Raw genomic sequence first — 23,855 nt, 5'->3', positions numbered from 1 at the left:
TCCGCACACAGCAACGAAGACCCAACACAGCCAAAAATAAATAAATAAATTTATGTTTAAAAAAAAAAGACGTGTTGCCAGAATTTCAGGAGGGCACGAGCTCTCTGGAGCAGCCAAGTTCCTGGCTAAAGCACTGATTTATGCTTAACAGATGTAAACCCAATCATGCAACTAACCTTATTTCACTCTTTGTTTTGACTGGTAGGAAGCTCAGAGTCAAATTTGTGGTCTGCTTTCAGCGGGGATGGAGGATTTGTGGCAAGCATTTGGCTACTCAACTTTCCTCCTGTCCTCATCTTTCATCCTTATTTGTCCTTTATCCATTTCCCTATCCCTATCTGAGATAGGCATAGTATATATCTAGGTACCTACCCCACACCTTTAAAATTCTTCACTGGAATGAGGTAGAAATGAACAAAGTGAAGAAAGAGACCAACAGGGACAAGAGGTTCTTAAAAGAAGTCTTGAAAGGCACTTCCCTGGAGGTCCAGTGGTTAGGACTCTGTGCTTTCACTGCCGAGGGCTGGGGTTCAATTCCTGGTCAGGGAACTAAGATCCCGCAAGCTGTGGCACAGCCAAAAAATAAAAAAAATAATTCCCTCTTCCAAAAATGGAGTCTAGAACTTACTACTCCCACAGAGTGATGGGGAGAATTATATATTATTAATGCAAATGTTCAGGGCAATGCCCAGCATATTGTAAGAGCTATATCAATGTTAATAATAAAAATAGCTATTATATTTTACAAATATCAATAGTAAAAAACTGCTACTATTTCTGAGTGCCCAGTGAATGCCTGACACTCTATATTGTTCATCTTGTTTAATCTCCCCAGTAACTTTGTGAAGTAGGTACTACAGCCTCAGTCTGCTCATCCACAAAATGGGAATAATTATAATAGCGTTGGTATGAAAACTAAATGAACTCATATACGTAATACCAAGTGCGTATCAATATCTGATGGGTTCTTGATAATGCCCTTGAATTATGTGACACTTACATTGAGGAAGATTAGCTGAGAAAAAGGCATAAAATATAAGGAGAAACCAGATCCAATTACAATAGGGAATTTTCCCATTAGAGTAAAATAAATCTTTAAAAAGTGTTAAATATCTGAAAGTCTTGACATGTCCCGAAATACTTATAAAAAAAGGAAAGCAAAGGAGATGAATCGCCTGTTTTAGGGAAAGCCTGTTTAATAGCAAGCAAAGACAACTCAATAGTCCTCAGGTTCATGATTAATTGCCCTCTCTAAAATTTCAGGAGTGCATTTAGTTTCAAATATCTGCAATGCGTTACATAGTCACTGGATCTGTTATCAAACTCCACGTGATTAATCATAAACCACACCCACCCACCCACTCCAAAAAGAGAAAAGCAACCTTACTCCCTGTCCACAGCAAGGAAAGTCCCTAAAATTCCTTTTTGGCCCGACCTAAACCTGAAACTGCAGCTGCCATATTTCCGTGTTGGATCTGTTTTCTGCTCCACCTGAGTTTCACGCTGGCTTCGCCAGGACAGCAGCAGGGCTTGGCGAGGCATTTTAATACTGGGCTGGGCGACTCATAAATTAGGGAACTATGTTTGCAGACTTGTTAAGTGACACCTCAGTCCAAAACCAAGTTAACTTGTCAAGTCATCCACCAGCTTGAACTATCCAGGCTGCCCTGCCTGCTCTGGCAGCCTGGATCGCTGAGATCGTGGATACAGCAGATGCTCAGTGACTATCCGAATGGAAGAATGAATAATGGGTGGATGGTCGGATGGATACACGATAGTGAGGGAGGGAGGGAGAACGAGCCCCTTGGCCATCCAAGCTCTCCTCTCCAAATACACTGGAATTCTTCCTCCACCAGTTTTTGCTGTTTGTCAGACATCTTGCTTCTCCAAGAACACACGGGGAGTTTGCAGCCCTCAACGTTAATTTCCCTTCACTCCTGCCTCAATGGACCTGGAACGGGTTCCGACTTCAGACTGATTCTTCTGCACAGAGACAAAGCAGAAAAATCCTCTTTCGAGGATTTCCTCCTCTTTGGGGGAAACCTGAATGCCTCAAAATATGATGAAAGCTGTTGACTCTAGGCCAAAAAATGCTCACATACACCCTCATCTTGTCTATAGCTCTGGGTGGGTTTATAGACCCCCCTCACCACCACCACCAAGAATCATTTGGGGAGTGTGTTTCAGGGGGAAAATCCCTCATGTCCCCTTAGACTTCTTCATCTCTGGAGGGAAGGACCCGCAAAGTCTGTTCTTTTAAGTTTTGTGGGTGAGCCTGACTCTAGCCCAGGTCTGAAGTGCAATCCTGTGACCCCCCAGTTCAAGCAGAGTAGGGCTTATTTAAAAATTCAGAGTCCTGTATCCAACCCAGATTTATAAATTGGAATCTCTGAGGGGGTGAGACCCAGCAGTCTGCATTTTTAATTAGTCCCGCAGGTGGTTTTGAAGCTCTTTAAAAGACTGAGAACAGTTTCCCAGAAAGACAGTTGACACTCTAGGGCTGAAAGCCTGTAAACAATTGCTAATTAACTCATCAGCATTTCAAATGGCAGAGCCAGGGTGACCACATTCCAAGGCAGTTCCCTCTCCCCTCCTCCGTGTTTTCCTCACCCTCCCAGCCATTTCCTCAACTGCCCAGGCACCCTAGGTAATGCTACCATTCCCTCTCTAAACCCCAACCTCTCAGCTGTGCAATGGAAATGGGCCTGGGAGTCAAAAGGTTGTGGCCACAGCAGGATTACAGGTGCAAGCCCACCCCCAAGACTCCTCTCCCGCCCACCCTGCTTACTCGGCCTTTTTCCCCAGGGGTGTACCAACCACCTTCTAACATTCTATTCTGCTTGTTGTCCCCCCATCCCCCCTTCTAGAATGGACATTCTGCACAGAGGGTGGGGATTTTCACCTGTAGTCTCAGCTTCCCAAGGTCCAGGCTGAATGCCCCGCACAGGGCAGGCTCAAGAGGCAGGAAAGTTAAGTTTGGGACTCAAGTGGCTGGCTGACGCTAAGCACTCAGAAGAGCAGCAGCTGTCACCCTAATTTCCCTTCAACGTAAAAAGCAGGAATTGAACACTTTAAATTAAGCTGCTTTTTACAATTGATTTCTCTTTAGGAAGCAAATAGCCATGGTGGGAGGGGGAGGATGAAACTTTTAAAGCTCCCATTATGGTTTAAAGGGATGATCAGAGGGATAGCCAACTAAGCTCAGCTGTAAGTGGGGTTTTTTGGTTTGTTTATCAGAAGAGGAAGAGCAAAATCAATGGAAAAAATAAGGGATCTAGGAATCTGGCTTCCTCGTCCACATCATAATGCACTACACCCCAAAGTCCCCAACAGATAGATAGGTCACCCCCCATCCCCAGGGACCCTGCAGCCTCATTCTCCACAGCAAAGAGTCCCCTGAACAACTACTCACTGAGAGTCAACTACCTTCTAGGTGCCATGCTGAGAACACTTCACAGGGCATCCAGCCTGGTGGGTGGGAAGAAAGGAGAACTGAGGGAATCCCAACCTGAGAAGGTATTGGGAGGAGGGGGAATGTCCTGACCCAGGTCTTGGGAGCGGAAGTTCAGGGAAGGCTTCTTGGAGGAAGCATCCACTGAGCTGTGCTTGAGAGAGGAGTTAGCCAGGCAGGGAGCTCAGGAAAGTGTCCTGGTGGAGGTGGGAGAGAGCCTAGGTACTCTAGGGAGGGACCGACAGCACCATTAGAAATGTGAATCCGTGAGCAAGGCCAAGCTGGCCCAAGTCGATGAGAAGCCTGGGAGAGGCCCCAGGCCTCGGTGCTCAGCTACAGAGCCTGAGCAGCCAGAGGGCAGGGTCCAAGCTATTAACCACCAGCCTAATCCTCCCCATGGAAGGAGCCCCCTCAAACTACCCACTGAGTATTCCACTGCCCGGAATGAGGGTGGGAGGAGGTGTGTGGTGAAGAGACAGAACTGGCAGGACGTGGGGGGTGGATCTGGACTGAAGGGAAGAGACAAGGCCCTCCGCACTGACCACCTGCCCCTACCCCTGCCCTCCTCCATCACCCCTGCCCCGGATCCCTGGAACTCTTGCACACCGGCCTCCTGGCTCTCCCACTCTGCCTCAGGCCTCTGCCTGCTGCTCCCTGGGTCTGGAACACCCTTACCCACATACATCCTTATCCTTCACTTTGCTTGGATATTTGCTCAAGTGTCCCCTTCAGTGAGGCCCTCTCAGGCCACCCCACGGCTTCCCAGCAACTCCTCACTCAGAGTCGTTCTAAATATTTGTCACCACCCAACACCCTAAATGTTTCACGTATTTATGTTTCTTGCCTGTTCCCATCAACACACTAGAATACAAACTCCACATGGAAAGAGAGCCGTATGTGTCTGGTTCCCTCCTGCATCCTCAGTCCTGGAACGGTGCTTGGTACATAATAGCTATCATTATTCAATGAATGAATGAACAAATGAATGGCAAAGAACAGGTGGTGCCATTTGCTGAGATGGGGACGGAGTAGTGGATTTTGGATAAGCATTTGGGGTGGCTGAGGGACTGCCAGGTTGGGCGGCCCCAAGTCTGAAGCACCAGGCCGGACCACGCTGGCCCAAGGGCCGCATGGATGGGGCAGCTCATTTCTGGTTCTCCACAGCCACTCCAGATGGCCCCAGCAGGGCCTGGGATTGACTCTGTCCAGTGGCCCCAGGGCAGACAGAGGGAGAAGAACCTGCTGCTCCTGTTCCCCGGGTTCTCCGAGCTTGCCTGGGTCTCTGCCCACAGGGCCCCAGCAGCCAGCCAGCAGCAGACACATTATACAGTCCTTCTATGGCTCCGGTAGGCCCTGTCAGCCTCAGAAGGCCAGGCCGGAATAGCCATGGTTCTGGTGGCGGGAGGGGGTTTCCTCGTAGCCCCCCACTCTCCTGGTAGCCTCCAGGATGAGAAGCTCAGTTTCACGTCACCATTCAAACATCCCCTCTGTCATATTTCTGGCTCCCAGAATCTGCACGGGAGGTCCCTCCCCACCCACCTCGGCTTCTGGCATATCATCCCCGCCCAACACCCCAGACCCCCCAGACCCGGCTCCCCAGCTGCCCCTGCAGAAGCTCCGCCAGCTGCTCCAGCCCACACAGGTCTTCCCCCACCTGGGTTCTGAATGCGCCCATTGTCTGATAACTTGGCATCCCAGCGTTTCGATGCTCCTCCCCTCATTTCCAAACCCCTCACCCCTCGCCTGTCTCCAAGCCCCTCGGGACAGGAGAAACCTCGTGACTTGACACAGAGGACACAGTAGGCACTCAAACACTGTACTGAGGGAACCTGGTTGGCTTCTGTGCTAGTAGAAACACCTTTCTGAGGTTAGAGGGAATGAGGGGGGAAAAGCTCCAATGGACTAACGTGCACAATTTTCCAGGGCATATTGTAAAGGAGAGGCGGGAGATGGGTTACGTATTACACTGCCATTTGTGGAAAACTCCAGTTTTTCAAAAACCCACAAATATGGGCACACACGTTCTGTAAACCCTTAGAAAAATGTCTGGGAGGATGCATGCCAAATCGCTCATGTTGGTCACCTGAGAAGGGGACGGTGTTTGAACTTTCACTTACAGATCATTATTCAGGTTTTCCTTGAATGATTTGTTTAAGCTTTGTAACAGAGAATTTCAAACATATCTCAAAGTAGAGAAATAGTATGATGAGCCCCACGTACCAACAGCATGACGCACGGTGGTCTTATTACATTTACACCCCCATCCCAGACCCCTTATCTTTCCATCTGTAAATAATATGTCCCTGTGTATCTCCATCGGATCTAGACTCCTCCCTCTTTAAAAAAAAAAAAACAAAAAAACACCAATCCATTACTACCATCGTGACATTCCTTAAAAACAAGATACTTTCCCTCACATCCAGCTTGGTAGGGAGGTCAACAAGCTCTGGCATTCCTGCAAGTTAACTGGGTACCCTCTGCCCCGTGCCCCAGCCCCAAAGTGAAAAGGAGGAAACTTTCCGTGGCACTTTAGAAAAGAAAAAAATGACAGTAATTCAAAAGAACCTACGAAGCTCTGAAATGGTTGCTTGCAAACGTTAGTCTCTGGACACAGTTTACCGTTCGGATTTTAAATGGAGCCCAAAGTGTCCAGGAACACCCCTTTAGTCTGTGCTTCCAAAGGAGCAGGCAGACCTCCAAGCTTTTTACCCAAAGGGCTAAAACTGGTAAAGGACTTAGAGGGCTGCGTGGGAGATCCAGAGGTTCCTTTCTAGGCCAAAGTGAAGACTCTAGAATGCAGATATTCTCAGAAAGGGAGCTGCTGAGCTCAGGGAGGGGTAAAAGCAGGCCAGGCTGGGAGGCACGGCTTTTCCATCCCACTGTCACTGTCACCGGCCATGACCCTGGATCAGCCAATAAATAACCTCCAGAGGCTTTGGTTTTGTTATTTGAAGATGGAACTGTCATAGCACCTACCTCGCAGTTTGGTGCAGGGATTAAATAATGAGAATCCTACCTGAATAGCTTGAGTCCTCAATAAATGGGTGTGATCAAATTATGGTTCCTGTTTAATCACAATATTATTATTATTCTAATTCTGACACCTATCAGCTATGTGACTCTGGCCCAGCCACTTAACCTTGCTGAACTGGCCAATTCATGTACAAACTAAGAAACTAGATGACTCTTAAAGCCTCTTCTAATTCTGCCCCCAAAGAATGGATTTTTATGAATGACTCCAACTCTAGCTGTTCTTTCTCATCTAAGAAAACAAATAAAAGATGATGAAGCATGGAGTTTTTAAAACATATGGATTTTTAAAAACATAATTCTTTCGCTGTGAGTTTAGTGCTAAGTAATTCTAACTCTTCCTCTAGGGGGAGGGCCTATGAGGGTTTACAGAGACCTTGGAATTCCCTGCATGGAACAGGGCTACAGCGGCAAGGGAGTGAGGTGGAGCAGGCAAGATGCTCCCGGGGTGACCACAGGTGCTTTTGGTGTCAGAATCAGGAAAGGGCTGTCAGTCTCCAGAAATGCACTCCCTGTGCTTCAAACCAACCTCAGAAGTCTTACCCTAGTCCCTCCTGCTGCAATTTCTGCCCCGTTTCCTTTTACTCCGTTCTCCATGGGACCACGTGGAGGAGACCCTTTGCAAGTATTCAAAAGCAGATTAATTGGTTCTCAGCTTCCTCAAAGGCCAAATCCCAGCCCAGGGAGGCTTAAGGATGCTGGCGCTTGGGGGAAGAACAGAATTACTGAACCATTGATGGGCACAGCAGGAGGCTGGGCGAGGACCCCTGAAAGAGTAAACACATCAGTTTTGGTGAGAGAAGGTGCCTGTGATTTGATACCAATGCTGACCCTATTTCATGCATCATCAGGAAACCTTGAAAACCAAGCGCACCTCTCCAATGCCCAGGACTGGCTGTGGGAGGAATCTGTCCTCTGTGATCGGTAACAATCCCAGAGGCCAGAGATCTCCACATCACAGGCCCTCCTGCTTACACCATCTAAAATGCTCTCGACATTGCTTGTAACAGTGAAAAAATAGAAACATCCAGTATCCATCAACAGGGGACTGACTATACAGTAGAATACTATACAGCAGTTATAAATGAGCAAAAACTCCAAGATACATCAAGCCAAGAAAATAAGTACAGAACAGTGTGTTAAAAAGGGGGTGGGGTAGGGAGCAATAAGAATCTACACGTACCTAACTCAAAAATATGGGAGGGCTTCCCTGGTGGCGCAGTGGTTGAGGGTCTGCCTGCTAATGCAGGGGACACAGGTTCGAGCCCTGGTCTGGGAAGATCCCACATGCCGCGGAGAAACTAGGCCCGTGAGCCACAACTACTGAGCCTGCGCGTCTGGAGCCTGTGCTCCGCAACAAGAGAGGCCACGATAGTGAGAGGCCCACGCACCGCGATGAAGAGTGGCCCCCACTCGCCGTAACTAGAGAAAGCCCTCGCACAGAAACAAAGACCTAACACAGCCAAAAATAAATAAACAAACATATGTGGGGTTTAAAAAAAAAATGGGAAAAAAAATATAAAATAACAATGGCTTATGAAAGGGATCTGAGAGAAGTTGGAGTTCACAGAAAAGCACCAGCCAGGTACAGGTACACTGGTGGTGGCATAAGCGTTGGGGTCAGCAGAACAGGGTTCAAATCCCTGCCTGCCATTTCCTAGCTTTGTGGCCTTGGGCAAGTCACTAACTCTCTCCGAGTCTCAGTTTCCCCCTCTGTAAACTGAAGGTAATACTAGAATCAAGTTCATAGGACAGTTGAGCCACGTAGGTGTGACTATCAATCAGTGCAGTCACTTGGTGAGGGTCTGCCTGCCTGGACAGCAGCACTTGACCTGTGGACAAACAATTTGCATTTGAAGCAAAGGGACAAGGGGATGCAGCCCTTCTAATCCTCAGTTCTCTCTGGCTCCTTCCGTTCTTTAGCATTTACACATTTTTTTTAACCCCTTGACACAAGACTAAAGCAGAAACGTCTAATAATAAAAACTCAATACTTAAAGAGTGTTTGATATGTGCCAGGCACTGAAAGCACTTTATGTCCGTTAACTTATTGAATTTTCATCGCAACCCTGTGAAGTAGGAACTACAATTTTATCCCCCCTTTACAAGTGAGGGGACTGAGGCACAGAAAGGTTAAGTAACTCAAGGCAAGAGTTGAGTCAGGATTTGAACCCAGGCGAACCTGTTTCTCATACCACTCTCCCCAATTCATTTTCACTCTCAGAGGCTTAGGGAGGCTGATTCCTTCATTTCACAGGTTAAAAGAGAAATAAATGCTGAAGATTAAAGCCACAACCTTGACATCAAATCTCTGTTGAAACTAGGAGTAAAGCCTCACACCTGGTAAGTGATGTACAGTTTCCTAGGCTGAACAGCCTTCCCAGGTATTTAATTCCCAAAGTCTTAAGTACTCCCACGGCTCAGGCAAGAGGATTAGCAGGGGGAAAAAACAAAAGAGAGAGAGAGAGAAAGAAAGAGAAATCATAACTAAAATTTCCAAAGTCCAAAGAAAAATCAGCACAATTTACATGGAAGTTTCAAAATCAAAGACTCTGACGAGCTCTGAAACACCCATCTGCAAGGCATAGATGAGCATTCCTTTATAAATGCAGACTTGAAAAGGCAAAAGGTACAGGAAGTACACCCACAAATTCTCATTTCTCCAGTTTAGTCATGATTACTAGCCCAGGAGGTGGGGTGGGAATGAAACCAACCACATGACCCCAGCCAAGCAGGTGTCGAACCCAGTCATTCCTGCAAGACCACAGGCTTCTTGTTAAGAGTGCAAAGATCTAGGGCCAGTATCTCCCAGGATATGAGTAAGAACAGGCACCTGAAGTACCTGTGACCATGAGAGAGTGATGTCACGGAGTCGATTCAACCTCTGATACTGATAACCTCACCAGGATGGCAGTGATTCAGGGCCCCGCCCCACCTGTCAATAGGGCCCAGGTTATTGTCCCAAGCTGACTCAAGTGATGACGTTCTCTACGGAAAAACCACAACTTTTCCACAAACAAGTTGGTCAAATCATTCCCTTTCAAAGACTCCCACACAATTGTGATGAAGAATTTGTGGGGGAAGAAGTTTGCTGTCTGAAAATCCTCATACTGAAACCAGGCTTCATTCTAACTAGCTGGTCCTGGGACACTGGTATACATGTAACCCCTCCGCCCTGCCGCCCCAAAAACATTCTGCCAGAGAAGTCTCATCCCTCTGCCATAAACTAGACATAAAGCCATACTCCTCCTGGGCAACAGGCCAAGGGGAGGGGTAGCTTGGAAAGAACACTGGACCCTGGTTTGAATCCAATACGCTTTAAAGGAGATGTGGTAACAATTAGCTCTCAGGATTATTCTAGAAAAATGCCTGCCCAGAGTATTGTCTTTAAATGGCACCAAGGGACTTCCCTGGTGGTCCAGTGGTTAAGAATCCATCCGCCAATGCAGGGGACACGGGTTCAATCCCTGGTGAGAGAAGATCCCACATGCCGCGGAGCAACTAAGCCCACGAGCCACAACTACTGAGCCCACACGCCACAACTACTGAGCCCGTACACCGCAACTACTGAAGCCAGCACACTCTAGGGCTCACGCACCACAACTACTGAGCCCACGTGCTGCAACTAGTGAAGCCCACGTGCCTGGAGCCCGTGCTCTGCAACAAGAGAAGCCACAGCAACAAGAAGCCTGTGCACAGCAATGAAGAGTAGCTCCTGCTTGCCGCAACTAGAGAAAGCCTGCGCACAGCTATGAAGACCCAGCGCGCCATAAATTAATTAATTTTTTTAAATAGCACCAATACGGACTTAAAGAATGTGGGAAGTCCAGCTCTCTCAAGAAACAGCCCAATCCTAATTACCAATCGAGCATCTCACTTCTTCAGGTCTTTACACAAATGTCATTCTTCTTAGTGACAACCTCTCTCCAATCCCTCCAGCCCCCAAATCCCTCCACCCCAACACACATAATTCTTATCACCCTTCCTGCAGTATTTTCTTTCCCTTCCATAGACCACCATCCAATTGCCTCCTCCTATCTCCTCCAATTAGAAGGGAAGGAAGTCCAAGAGGACAGGGATTTTTGTCTTTTTCCCGTTACATCTTCAACACCTAGCGCAGTGCTAGATAGGTGCCCAACAAATTTACTCCTTGAACAAACAAAGGCCTCTGTCGTCCCAAGGGACTTCTCTCCCCGAGACATTCAGAGCAGGAACTATCTATCACCTTCACCTGGTTGCTCACAGACCATCTGGTTAGTTGGCTTTTCTTGCGGTAAAGAGCACAGACTTTGGAGTCCAACAGCCACTGAACACGCGGCCAGGCTCTCCCACTTCCTGTCCTAGTGAACTACACTCTCTCACACAGCTGCTCAGGGTCTGTCAATTCTCAGTGGTTTTGTGAGGTGTAAGGGAGAGAGACAGCATCTGGGAAGAGCTCTGGACACATAGTACGTACTAGTACTCTCTGTACAATGTTGCTTAGGATAAGAAGAGAGGATGAAACAATTGTTTTAGTATGTCTCAAATATTGCATGGGACATACTGATACTAAAACATCAGTCATTGTTTACCTGAAATTCAAATGTAACTGGGCATCCTGTATTTTTTTTTTCCATTTGCAGATGGTGGCCACTTTAATTTGAGCAATAATTGATACAAACCATTTGAAGGCAAATAAAGCATCCTATATTTTTGACGTTCAACCTGGCAACTCTGCCCATTAGGCATTATATTGCTGAAGGCGAAGTGATGCATCTTACATAAAGATTTATAAGATACTACCCTATAATACTCTCTCAGTGAATACTGATCAGATGAATTTCGGAGCTGTGAGATTTTTGTCTTGGCCGTGAGATGACTGAGTTAGCCGTAGATTATTGTCATTAAGTTTTTTGCATCTCTTTACAAGCTCCCTTCAGGTTCCTGCGCATTGCCAAAAACTGGAAGAATGGAAACTGGGTCTTGAACAATTAATGGGCCTGAAGGATGCTGCCGATACCCAGGAGAAAGGTGTTGGGTGTATCTGGAAGCCTTGCTCAAGGAAGGTGTCACCAGACAATAGGAAACCAAACAGATGGCCCTGGCGGCTCAGATCTCTGTTTAGATTTTGATCTGGTGCTTCCTTACACCAAGAAGTGTGGGGCAGAAATGGCTCATCTGACCTTTACACTCTAGACTGCAAGCTGTTTTGTGACAAGACAATGAGGTAAGGTTACACCAGCAGTGTGCAGGGCTCAGAGAAACTGGGGAGTGCCAAGTGGAGACACATGCCCTGAGAACATCCCCTTCTCCTTGTGTCCTTTCTGTGGCTGGTACTGAGAAAGTTCCCTCTTTTCTTTAAAACAGAAAGCACAACACCTGAAACTACTATGTTATATGTCAATTAGGTCTCATTTTATTTTTTGGAATAGCTTCTAAAAGCAAAAGATATGTACGGACCTATATATACACTCTGAAACCTCATTCCTTCATTCAACAAATAGTTACTGACACCTACTATGGGCCAGGAACAGTTCCAGGTGCAATATAGCCGGTGAACTCAACAAGACAAAAGCCCCTGGCCTCCTGGAGTTTTTTTGTTGTTTGTTGTTTGTTTTTTAATATTTATTTATTTATGTGGCTATGTTGGGTCTTAGTTGCGGCACGTGGGATATTAGTTGCAGCATGAGGGATCTAGTTCCCTGACCACGGATCGAACCTGGGCCCCCTGCAATGGGAGCTTGGAGTCTTAACCACTGGACCACCAGGGAAGTCCCCCTCTTGGAGCTTTTGTTCTAGTGGGAGGAGAAAGACAATAGACAGGTGAAATACATATTAGATGGTGAAAAGAGCTACAGAGGAAAACAAAGCAAAGAAGGGGGAAAGGGTTACTGCCTCAAATAGGGTGTTCAAGAAAGACCTCATTGAGAGGGTGACACTTGAGCAGAGAAGTTAAGACATAAAGGAGTGAGCCATGCAGGTAGCAGGGGGAAACTATTATTGACAGAGGTAATAGCCAGTGCAAAGGCCCTGAGGTAGAAATGTGCCTGGTGTGTTCTAAGTACAGTCAGGACAAGAGGTAAGGGGTGGAGGTGGGCGGGGAAGCAGATCACGGAAGGCTTGTAAGTCACAGAAAACGCTGACTTTCGTTCTGTGTGAAAAACTGGTGGATTTTGAGTAGGAGTGATGCTTTCTAACTTAAATGTTAAAAACCATCACTGACTGCTGAGTGGAGAAAAGACTGTTGGTAGAGGGGCAGAGGAAGCAAGAAGACCAGAAAGGAGGCTGTTGCATCGAGGTGAAGACACTCAAAAACGTCTTTGGGGAAAACTCTCCTGGGAGTCTGAGTACCAAACCACACAAACAGGTGTTCTTCTTAGCCTTCAACCTGCCCAGGTATCATAAATCTGAAAGGCTGTTGGATTGTTACAAGCTCTTCTAATTACAAAGCCCACTAATGATTATCTAGACCTTGGCCAGTTATCCCACGGGGTCCTGTGCTGGCCACCATTTATGATTTTCCTCATGGGAACAGGTTCAACTCTTCAGGCAGACCCCAGAAGTTCCCAGCAGTAACATCTGAGCTCACAGGGATCTGGGCACACTCCGTCTATTCCCAGTGTGGACAGATCCACAGCCAGACCTCTGCTTGGTGCCCACACCTTGAGTTGGTCCCACTTGGAACATGAGTTTGTTTAGGACAGGTTCCCTCCCAACCCACCATGAATGCCAGTATAATTGCATTTCCAGAGACTCAGAAACTCGAAAAGAAGAAAGTAAAAGAAGTGCAGTTCACCTAGCATTTTTAGGAAGTGAAAGTCAAAAGGGACAGAGGCTGAAAATGGCTCAGAGGCGAAAGACAAAAGAGGTGCTTCAGAGGCAAAAAAAAAAAAAAAAAAAGCCTGAATTCTAACAACACAATTAAAAGTAGCAAGATGCAAAAGGTGTAAAGACCTCTTTTCCAAAGGGCGGGAGGAACTCGCCTTAGAAAGGTGAATTAGTTTCACTGGAGATGCAGTTTGGCAACGAGGCAGTCGAGGGCGTGGGAAAGGGCACGGGTTTTAGAAGACAGAAGTCCAGCTCTGCCACTACCTGGCTGGGTGACCTCAGACAAGTTGTCCAACTTCTGAGTCTGTAGGAGATAATGACAGTTCCCATCATGGGCCACCGTGAGGCTTAACCAAGCTGTCAGGTCTGTGAGGACCCACTTTTGCAGGCCCCACTCCTGACACTGGTTAGAAACAAATACTTGTATTCTTATTTGTTGGCCGCCTCCAAATAAATACTCTCAGCATAGCCCTTCCATTATGTTCTCCTCCAGTGTGTGGGGTCCCTGTAAAACCTCTGCATCTATTGACACAAGACTAAGGAAAAAAGACCACTGTCCTATACAAATTCCTACTGAAACTGGTGCCTGCTGTTCTCCCAAGCTCCAGCCCTGAAATTCCCAAACACCCTCCAGATGATGCCACTTCTGGGTCCTTCAAACTTAACACTTTCCTAACCAAGAATAAATTTTCCTTCCCCAACTTGCTCCTACTTTCTCCTCTATTCCCAGCAAAGGATGTCCTCTCATTCACCAAGATCCAGGGGGTAAAACTGAGCACTCCTCGCTCAGAAAATATCCTCTGAATATTTTCCCACCCCAGTGACATTCTCCAGTATATTGGAATTAGCCACTGAGGGAGGGGGCGTATCAGAGAATTCCTGGAATCTCCCTGAGGGCCCCCAGCACTGGCTGCTTCTCTGGGCAACCCCCATCTCCACTCCGCCTGCTCTAATTTGCGCCCGCAGAGCTCTCCTTCACCGGCACGGCAGGTCGACCAGCCGTATCCTTCCCCTATCAAGGGTGCCCTTGGATCCTTGGCCTCAGGATGGGCAATCAGATGCCCACACCCTGGCTGGCACTGGGTATTTATTCATCAAACATTCCTGATCTCGCCACTGGAGTTGTCCAGGGCAATGAATCAGGTGGCAGCAGACTCCTGGGGAGCTTTTTAAAATGCCATGTCAGAACCCCACCTTCAGAGACTGCAGCTCAGTGAATTTTCAGGTTTTTGAAGTGCTCCAGGTGATTTAATGCTTAGCCACGTGGGTAAACCATGGTCTCAGAGGCTGGGGCAGAGCGTTTTTTGGCAATAGGGAAAAGACAGGCACCCTTAAGCTATCTGTATTATGAAATATGTTTAAAAACCAAGCAAAAGCTGCCAGGTTCAAGGTCACCCTGATTTCCTGCACCCCCCAACCCGGACCCAGTTGTACCTTGCCCACTCCTCCCACCCCAATTCTGAACAATATTCATGGGCAGGTCCACAGACAACCCCACTCCAGCCCTTCCCAAGCACACTGCACAGTGGCAAGCAAGAAAACACCGCAGCATTTCCTTTCCTAGCAAAGGGCACTTTGGTCTAGTCACTGTTTGCTGTTTGCAGAGCAGTGTTTGCTTTAACACAGAAACAGGGAGAGTGAGGAAACTGGTTTGGCTGGTTTGCCAGGTGGGAGAGAGCACAGGGAAACGTTTGAACCAAAGGTAAAACAAGGGAGAGTCTCAAACAGAAGGCACCAAATACTCCAGGGGCTTTAATATGTAATATTCATTGGGCACTTAATATACACTGTGACATGGGTACTATTATGCCCATTTTACAGAAGGGGAATCTAAGGCTTAGAAAGTCCTTGGCCAATGTCCCTCAGCTGGCAAGGGGCATTACCTGGATTTCAATCTAGGCAGTCTGACTCAAGAACCTTCTAAATGTTCTTGGGCCTTGGGAGGTGGGGGAGTGGAGAACTGAGGTAGATACAGGAAGGAAAGGGAAGAGGAAAAATGCAGAAAGAGGGGGCTTAAAACGCTCCCAACAGTAACAAGCAAAAGCTGAAGTATATAAAAGGAAAACTTACAATAGTAAGAGAAAAGGCAGGGGAGAGGGAGGGGAGAGGGAGGGGAGAGGGAGGGGAGAGGGAGGGGAGAGGGAGGGGAGAGGGAGGGGAGAGGGAGAGACACCACCACAATTTTTTTTAATGGACCAAAGACAAAAAAAAACACTTTAAAGTGTCTAACTGCCCTTCCATTTCCAGAATCGGGTTTGAGGTCTCCCCTCTGTGCCCTCCGTGGCTTTCAGAGGGAAGCACTAAGTACACTGTATCCCTGGGACACACTTATCACTATAGTCTGGCTTCAAGAGCCACTGGCTGGGCATGCAGCCTTCACAAGCATCTTAGAAAGTTCTAACAGACGCAGCTCTCCCTGCCAATTACAATCAACGTTGAGCGCTGGCCCAAGGCCACAGTTTGAGAGGAAGAAAATAAGCCAAGGTATGAGGTAGTAAATATTCATTCATTTGTTGAAAATAATATGAGTGCCTACTCTGTCCCTAAGAAATATGAGCCACTATTTAATGACTCCTTCCTGTTTCCTTACCATCCTTCTCACTCACTTTATGTTCAGCCCACTCGGCTTTATTCATTACTGTAATCCCAGGGTCCAGCCCAGTGCTGACACTCAATAGGCACCCACGTGTGTTGGCAAGAGAATCTAAACAAATAAACAAATATGCATATTTAATCCTCACAACAAACCTATAAGTATTATTGCCCACCCCACCCCCCAATTTTACAGATGGGAAACAGGCTCATAGAAGCAAAGTGATTTACCCAAGGTCACACAGCTAGTAGCTGAAATTCAAACCTGGTCTTTCATACTCATGGAACTATCCTGACCAGCCCTAGCCCATTCCCTTCCTTGAAAGCCTACAGCCCTGCAAGAAGATGGGGGTTGAGGCAGAGTGGGAACCCAGAAAGTCTGGATTGTGATGGGTGTCTCTTAGGGATTTCTGGTTATGGGCAGCTTCTGGGAGATGTGAGAGCTGATTGCTTCGGCATCCGGCTTATCTGGGGCTGCGCTTGGAAGGCTTAGAAGGAGCATTTCGGAGGAAAAGGCTCACCCAATAAAAAGCCCCAGAAAGCAAACAGGGATTTCCATAAACACCTGGCTGAGAGGATAGGCAGGTCTAGAGGCCCCGTACAGAAGCAGAAGGTGCCAGCCTTCCTTAGATGGCTTTGCAGGGCTCAGGAGTTTCTGCCACTCCTTGTGAGACACAAAGGCAAGGGCAGGAGAATGACTCATTAGTCTCCTTCCCCAGGGAGATTTGCACCAACCATTGACACAGATGTGAGTAACAGGGAAGTGATGTTTAGGAGTTGGAGGGGTGAGGGAGTAGGGATCCTATGATGTAAGGTGACCCCAAAGCAGGCTTCTGTATTTGTTTTTTAAAACCTAGTTTAGGGACTTCCTTGGTGGTACAGTCGTTGAGAATCCACCTGCCAATGCAGGGGACACAGGTTCGATCCCTGGTCGGGGAGGATCCCACATGCCGAGGAGCAACTAAACCGATGCTTCACAACTACTGAGCCCGCACGCCTAGAGCCCGTGCTCCACAACAAGAGAAGCCACCGTGGAACTTCCCTGGTGGCACAGTGGTTGAGAAACCACCTGCCAATGCAGGAGACCTGGGTTCGATTCCTGGTCTGAGAAGATCCCACATGCCGCGGAGCAACTAAGCCCGTGTGCCACAACTACTGAGCCTGCGCTCTAGAGCCTGCGTGCCACAACTACTGAGCCCGCGTGCCACAACTACTGAAGCCGGCGCACCTAGAGCTCATGCTCCGCAACAAGAGAAGCCACCGCAATGAGAAGCCCGCGCACTGCTACGAAGAGTAGCCCCCACTCACCGCAACTAGAGAAAGCCCGTGCGCAGCTACGAAGACCCAGCGCAGCCAAGGAAAAAGAAAAAACTTAAAAAGCAAAAAAATACTTTAAAGAGAAGACACCGCAGTGAGAAGTCCCCGCACCGCAAGGAAGAGCAGCCCCCAGAGCAGCTCCTGCTCACCGCAACTAGAGAAAGCCTGCATGCAGCAACGAAGACCCAATACAGCCATAAATAAATAGATAGATAGATGGATAAAGCCTAGTTTAATTAGGGGGCCTGCATACCGTTTCCATCACCTTTCAGCACATCTTTTAGAAGGAGGAGGAAATGGGTGTATTTAATCCTTACAGCTGGATGCCTGTGAGCAAGGTCAATCCATCAAGCAATCAGAGCTCAAACCCAAAATATAAGCCCTGTTTGCCCAAGGTCAGGTGGAGGAGGAAGCAAAGCAAGGAAACCATTGGTTTGAAAGCCTGCCTGCTTTTCTTCCCATCCCTCAATCAACTGAAAGCTGAGTGCACAAGTATTATCCTGAGATTGGAACTGTCTAAGAGCCTGGGTTTTTCAAACCAGTTTGTGCTTTAAAAAAAGAAAGGAAAATAATCAGAAACTCTAAAGAACCAGTTTACAGTTGTGGTTTTGGTGTCGTTTGTATGTACGTTCTCCATTCTAAAAACGTAGAGAGAAATCAAAGGAACACAAAGCTGAGTGAGACTGTGAGGGTGGCCATCTCACAGGGCACAGGAACGACCCCAGAAAACCACCCCAAGATCCCCTAAGTTTAATCAAAACCCTATTTGTGACACTCTTCAGCCACCTGTGGACATAACGCAATAGGTTCCTTGTTCTCAGACTCCCATGCAGCAAATTCCCCACAGGGCCAATGTTTAAACCTGGTACTAATGTTGCATGCCTCCATCTTCCTGGACTGTCCAAAGAGAATGAGGTCACCTCTCTAAATCCTGGCTGCCTTTTTAAATCACAAAGCCAGTTCCCTGAGATCGCATGTGTGATTTTACCAGAAGGGCGCTTTCATCTGATTCCACATTGGAGTGGTAGGAGACCCCATCGTCCAAAAAGGCCAAAAAAATTAAATGTCAGGAAATCTGTTGACTGGGGCTGGGTACGTGGACATAAAGGGAACTGGAACCAGCCACACAAGCAGCTTCCAGAGGATACTTCTCCCACCAACACGACCAGCTATAGGCCCCTTCCACTTCCCACCAGGTCTGGCCCACCTCCATCACCACCAGCCCCCTCGGGGTCCCGCCCTATCAACACCTCTGCTCTCCAGGGTACATAGGGAGGATGATGCCTATTTCACGATGGACACAAATTCCCCAAATACCCTCTTTCCTTTTTTTTCGAGATTATTGAGAAGCGTAAAGAATGGGAGAAAGACCGGCTGTGGCTCCCTGAGCAGATCAAGAAATTGCCTTATGCTTCAGTCTCCTCATCGCAAAACAGAAATAACAATGGTACCCACCGTCACACAGTTCAATGAAGTAAAACATGTAAAGTGCTTGTCCCAGAGTCTGGTTCAAAAGCGAATAGGTGGGGCTATTAATAATAACATTTATGTTATTATTAACATGTAATAATATTATTACTGGTCAGATACTTGTGGTGGTGGAGGGAATAAAAACTAGACTAACCCACCCTTGGTGCTACAAAGATGTCTTGGTGAAGGAAAACAAAGTGACCAACACTTGTGTTGCAACACCTCATACACAGATGCACACACCATTTCTAACCCTTGCCCCGAATTCAAGGTTCAGTCAACTTTGCCTCCTCCCAGAAGCCAGTCTTCACTGCCCACTGATACCCATCAGAACACCCCAGGGCACCCATACTCTGCCACCTAAGTGCCCATGTCCCACAATGTTCTCTAAGCGGGTCCTGGGACATTTCTTAGCAACCTGCTGGAGTGTGAAATACCAGGGGCAGGGATGAAGTATCCCTATATCTCCTCAATCACTCCCGGGGGGCCCAGCATAGGGCCGGGCAGAACATCAAGCAGAGACTGGCCGAGTAATGGTGGACCCACTGCAAAACCAGGCAGACAACACTTCCTTTCTGACCCAATAGAAAGCTCCACACAACACAGACGTGACTCAGAAAAGCAAATATGTTTAATCAATCAAGCTGTTTTAAAAAAAAAAAGTCTCCTACTGTTGGAACAACTTTCAAAGTTCAAAAAAACTTTCAGACAACAGCATGATTGCTGTAGATTTTTCACATGGCCAAAGACTGGAAGAATAAACAGTGAATTGCCTTAGGGGAATTGTGGGTGATTTCTCATTTCAAAAAGTGTTTCTTTTATTGTTATGATACCTGCCCTATCAACTAAATCAAGAGGGAGGAGAAAGTCCTTTGGTAGGAAATAAGCACCTGGGAATCTGTGAAACCAGAAGAGAAACCGACCTTCCCTTGCTCTCACTCCTGGGCAACAGTGAAGTGAAACAAAGCAAGCTCTAGAATCCTGATTATCGCAGTGATAAGACCCAGAGGCACACTGTGTCCGTTTTCATTCCCTGAGTCAGAGCTACCAGGTTTTTGAAACACACACACACACACACACCATTATTCCTTGGGGGAATGGTACCTGTATCAAAATGTTTTCATCTCTATGAGCAAAAGCCACAGTCTGGTGACTAAAAGAGGGCTCCTCAGTCATCCCAAGAGATGTTGCAGAATGGGGCCTTGGAGTCAGATCCTAGCTCAGATTCTTGCTCTGCTGAACCTGGGGCAAGTGGGCTCCACCCTCCTGAACCTCACATTTGCTCATCTGTACCACGGGAATTACCACCCACCCCCACCCTCTTCCCACACATCAGGTTTTTGCAGCCTAAAATGATAGACTGTCTCAAAGTGGTCAGGATGGGCTTCCCTGGTGGTGCAGTGGCTAAGAATCCACCTGCCAATGCAGAGGACATGGGTTCGAGCCCTGTTCCGGGAAGATCCCACAGGCCGCGGAGCAACTAAACCGGTGCACCACAGCTACTGAGCCTGCGCTCTAGAGCCCACGAGCCACAACTACTGAGCCCACATGCCACAACTACTGAAGCCTGCGGGCCTAGAGCCCGTGCTCTGCAACAAGAGAAGCCAGCACGATGAGAAGCCCGCGCACCGCAACAAAGAGTAGACCCCGCTCGCCGCAACTAGAGAAGAGCCCTCACATAGCAATGAAGACCCAATGCAACCAAAACTTTTAAAAAGTAAAAAAATAAAAGAATCAGTAGCCCTGAAAAAGTTATATATATAAAGTGGTCAGGACAATATGAGACACACTGAAGGCCTCTAATAAGTGCCCCCCATAACTAAGTCAACCATACAAGATAGCCCCCTCAACCCCAACTACTCTATCATGGCAAAAGTTTAGATCCCTGCATCTGTGTAAATTACAAAGGGGTGTCACCTGAGTCAGGGAAGAAGGGGCTCGCCCAGTCCAGCCCAGGGGTGTGGGTGCGCAATTTCTCGGACCCTTCCCACTCCCACCCCACCCCGCTCAGGGACAACTGCGGTGCGCCCTCACCTCTGCCCAGGACTCGGCCTCTCTCCAAGTGCAGCCGGGGCACGGTGAACGTGTAGCTCTCGGCGCCAAAGCCGGGATTGCAGGACTCCGGCTCCTGGCAGAGCCACGATGAGACCTGGGGTAGGAGAAAGATATGGAACCCGGGTGACTTGAGAGGGTCCCCTCCCGCCCACACCGAAACCAACAGTGCCTCCCCTCCCTCGCTCCCGGCGCCAGGACTGTGGGAGTGACCCACCCCCATGCCCATCCCCATCCCCCCGGGCAGGCAGCCACGCCAAACACTTTCATTCGGAAACCTGTGGCCGCCAAGCCCCCAGGACTTCCCAGGAGAGGCGGCTGCTGGGTCACCTTCTCCAGACCTAGCACCCCTTTCCTTCCAGTCTCCTTTTTAATTTCATTGGAGGCATCTTTACGCTTCCAAATTCCACTTTCCCTATGCCGGGAGAGCTCCCACTCTTAAGCCCAGTTCCTCAGACCGAGGGGCGTTCCAACCTCTTTTGACCCTACTTTCTTGTCCCGGGGACGTCCCCATACCTATTTACCACCCTTTCTTTACAGGGCAGGTGCCTTCTTTATCTGTTGGTTCCCCTTGCCTTACCTCAGAGGTCGTTCCCACTACTCCCGGCTCCCCCCGGACTTGCACCAGGGCTCCCCTACCCCATACCCCGACGCCCACCCTACTCCATGCCCTCCGCTGCCCGCCCTTAGCCCACCCGAGTCCCCGGAGGCTGCAGTGAGGCGCGCCCCCCCACCTCAGGCATTTGCGGGAGGCAGTGGGCAAAGCCGCGCTCGCCCTTCACCCTCACCCGCTCCCACTCCCTTCTCCGTGGAATCCAGAGCGCGGCGCAGTTTCCAGGCCATTCAGGCCCTTTGTACCCAAACTTTCTTGGAAGAAGAGGGACTAGGGATGACAGGAGAGAGGAAGGGACGACGAAAGAGAGGAAGGGGCTGGGGGCCGGGGTGCGGTTGGTGGGTCCGGAAGGCGTCTCCTGCAAAGTCAGGGGACCCAACGTACCTGCAGCAGCAGCAGCAGCAGGAGCGCAGAGAGGCTGCGGCACGGAGGGCCCATGGCGGGCCGGGCGGGGGTCGAGTAGGGTCCGGCCGAGCTGGGCCGGGCTCGAGTCTGGCAGAACTTCCGCGAATTCACAGGTGCTTTAGGGTTCCGGACGCCACTGAGCTGGGCAGTGCCGCGGGAGCCAGGTGAGCCTCGGCGGCCCCGCCTCCGGCACCGCTGATTGGCTGAGGATGCACCTGCCCGGCCGCAGCCAATGACCGGCGCGGAAAGGCCTCGGGCTTCCTCCGCTGGCTTGGGCGGACGCTCCGCCCCCGCTCCCGCCCCCCAGCCTCATGCCGACCCGGTGACCGGATTGTAGAGTCAGAGCAGCGGGTAGGGCTCCATGATTCCTATTACCATCAGGTTTGAATACCAGCCTCGCGGTGGCTCACTAACACCTGTGACCAGAAAGGATTTTACTCTTCAACTACTTCTGTCTTTTTAACTTCAGGTCTCCATCGGTTCGTGAATCTGCAAATCAATTCACTGGGCGGGACCCCGGGCCCCCCCCCCCCCCCCCCCGCCCCTGCCGCTCTTCAAAGCTTCAGTTTCTCCACCTTCCCAAAGGGAATAATAATCACCGAGCCTCCCTGTGTTGTTGTGAAGTTGTCATACAATTAATAAGACCAATGTTTGCTGCACCACAAAAGCTCGATACAGAGGTTAGGGATAATAATAGTTAACAATAGGTGCTGGGCATTAAAAGTTACTGTGCCGGGCTCCGTGCTAAGCGTGACATTAACCATCTCATTTAATCTCATCTCAAAACAACACAAGAGCTGTGTTATTATTCCCATTTGATAGGCAGACAACTGAGGCATAAAGAATTGGAAGCCAGTAGGAAGTGATAGAGGACTGGAACCCACCTCCCTCTGATTCCAGAGCCCCTATTCTATTAACTTCACCTCATGTGGTCCCACAAAATCGCCAGCTGGAGCTGCAGTTTTCAATCTGTCCTTTAATGTTGACTGGAAGAGATCCATTAGAGATCACCCAAACCTTTCATTTGCAAATAACTCTTTCTATGTCCCATGCAATGGACACCATCTTTCCCTCTACCCTTGAATCATGATCAGAACTACAGTACGTGTAAAAAGAAATGGTAATTATGTGATATGATGGGGGTGTTAGCTATGAGTTAGGTATGTGTTAGCTAAGTGTTAGTTACTATGATAGTAATCATTTTGCAATATATGTAAGTGTATCAAATCAACATTTTGTACACCTTAAACTTACACAATGTTATATGTCAATTGTATCACAATAAAGCTGGAAAAATACAAAAACAAACAAACAAACAAAAGCACTACAGTGTGTGGAGTCAGCCACTCACTAGCTGTGCAACTTTGGGCAAGTCAGTATTTTCATCTGTATAAATGGGTCCTTAGGAGCTAATGTAAGAAAATCACTAAGCAGAGTGCTTGTTGCCTGGTAGCAACTGCTCAGTAAGTGTTGGGTGGGGAGGTTGTTCTTTGGAACGGACCACCCCCTTTCCCCCTTGCTCATGGGGAAGACCATGTTTACAATATTTCACCCAGAGCTAAAAGTGAATCTGAGCCCACTGAGGCTACTTTCTCAACCCCAGAGGAGAGGCACTGTCTTGAACCAAGACACGGTTTCAGGTCAGTCCAGCCACCACCCCGCAACCTGTCCCCTCCATTTTAATGGGTTTCTGAGCACACGCCCAGGCCATTTGGATTTCTGCATCTTGGCTCTCTCTCTGCCTCAACCCACCAGGAGACTTTGAGGGAAAAGGCTCCAGTATTTCCTTTCCCACTGAGGCTCCTGCAGGACAGTGCATTAAGCAAGAAAATGGAAAGACAGAAAGAGGCGTTTCCCCCATGGGGCGGCTTGTCCGTTTATTTTTTTTCCCCTCAGTTATGTAAAAATTCATGTTTTATACCATCACTCAGCCCAGGGAGACTTTAGGGCTTTGCTTTCCTCCTCCCACAAAGCCCTGGCCTTGTAACTCCGCGGCAGCTCTCATCGACTCCTCCATTACACTCTGATAATTCAATAAAAAGCATCTTAGAAAACAGTTAGGGGCAGTGAGGACAGGTCAGGCATGAGCTCGCTTCAGACTTCTCGGCAAGCCCTTCT

General features: G+C 48.4%; 1 protein-coding gene across 2 annotated transcripts in view; it reads right to left on the bottom strand.

The window, feature by feature from the left end:
- CDH1 (cadherin 1) overlaps positions 1 to 21,770 on the bottom strand; it is a 77,609-nt gene extending 55,839 nt beyond the window's left edge. For both annotated transcript variants that reach the window (XM_065899062.1, XM_065899063.1), the window contains exons 1-2: positions 21,717 to 21,770; positions 20,702 to 20,816 (exon numbers count right to left, since the gene is read on the bottom strand). In XM_065899062.1, coding sequence (XP_065755134.1) covers positions 20,702 to 20,816; positions 21,717 to 21,770 — 169 coding nt within the window. The remainder of the gene's footprint in view (positions 1 to 20,701; positions 20,817 to 21,716) is intronic.
- Between the last annotated feature and the right edge of the window lie 2,085 nt (positions 21,771 to 23,855).

The sequence above is a fragment of the Phocoena phocoena genome, chromosome 20, assembly GCF_963924675.1.
Source record: "Phocoena phocoena chromosome 20, mPhoPho1.1, whole genome shotgun sequence".
NCBI classification, from domain to species: domain Eukaryota; kingdom Metazoa; phylum Chordata; class Mammalia; order Artiodactyla; family Phocoenidae; genus Phocoena; species Phocoena phocoena.
Note: the sequence above shows the minus strand (reverse complement) of the source record. Positions and strands in the feature narration are given on the sequence as shown.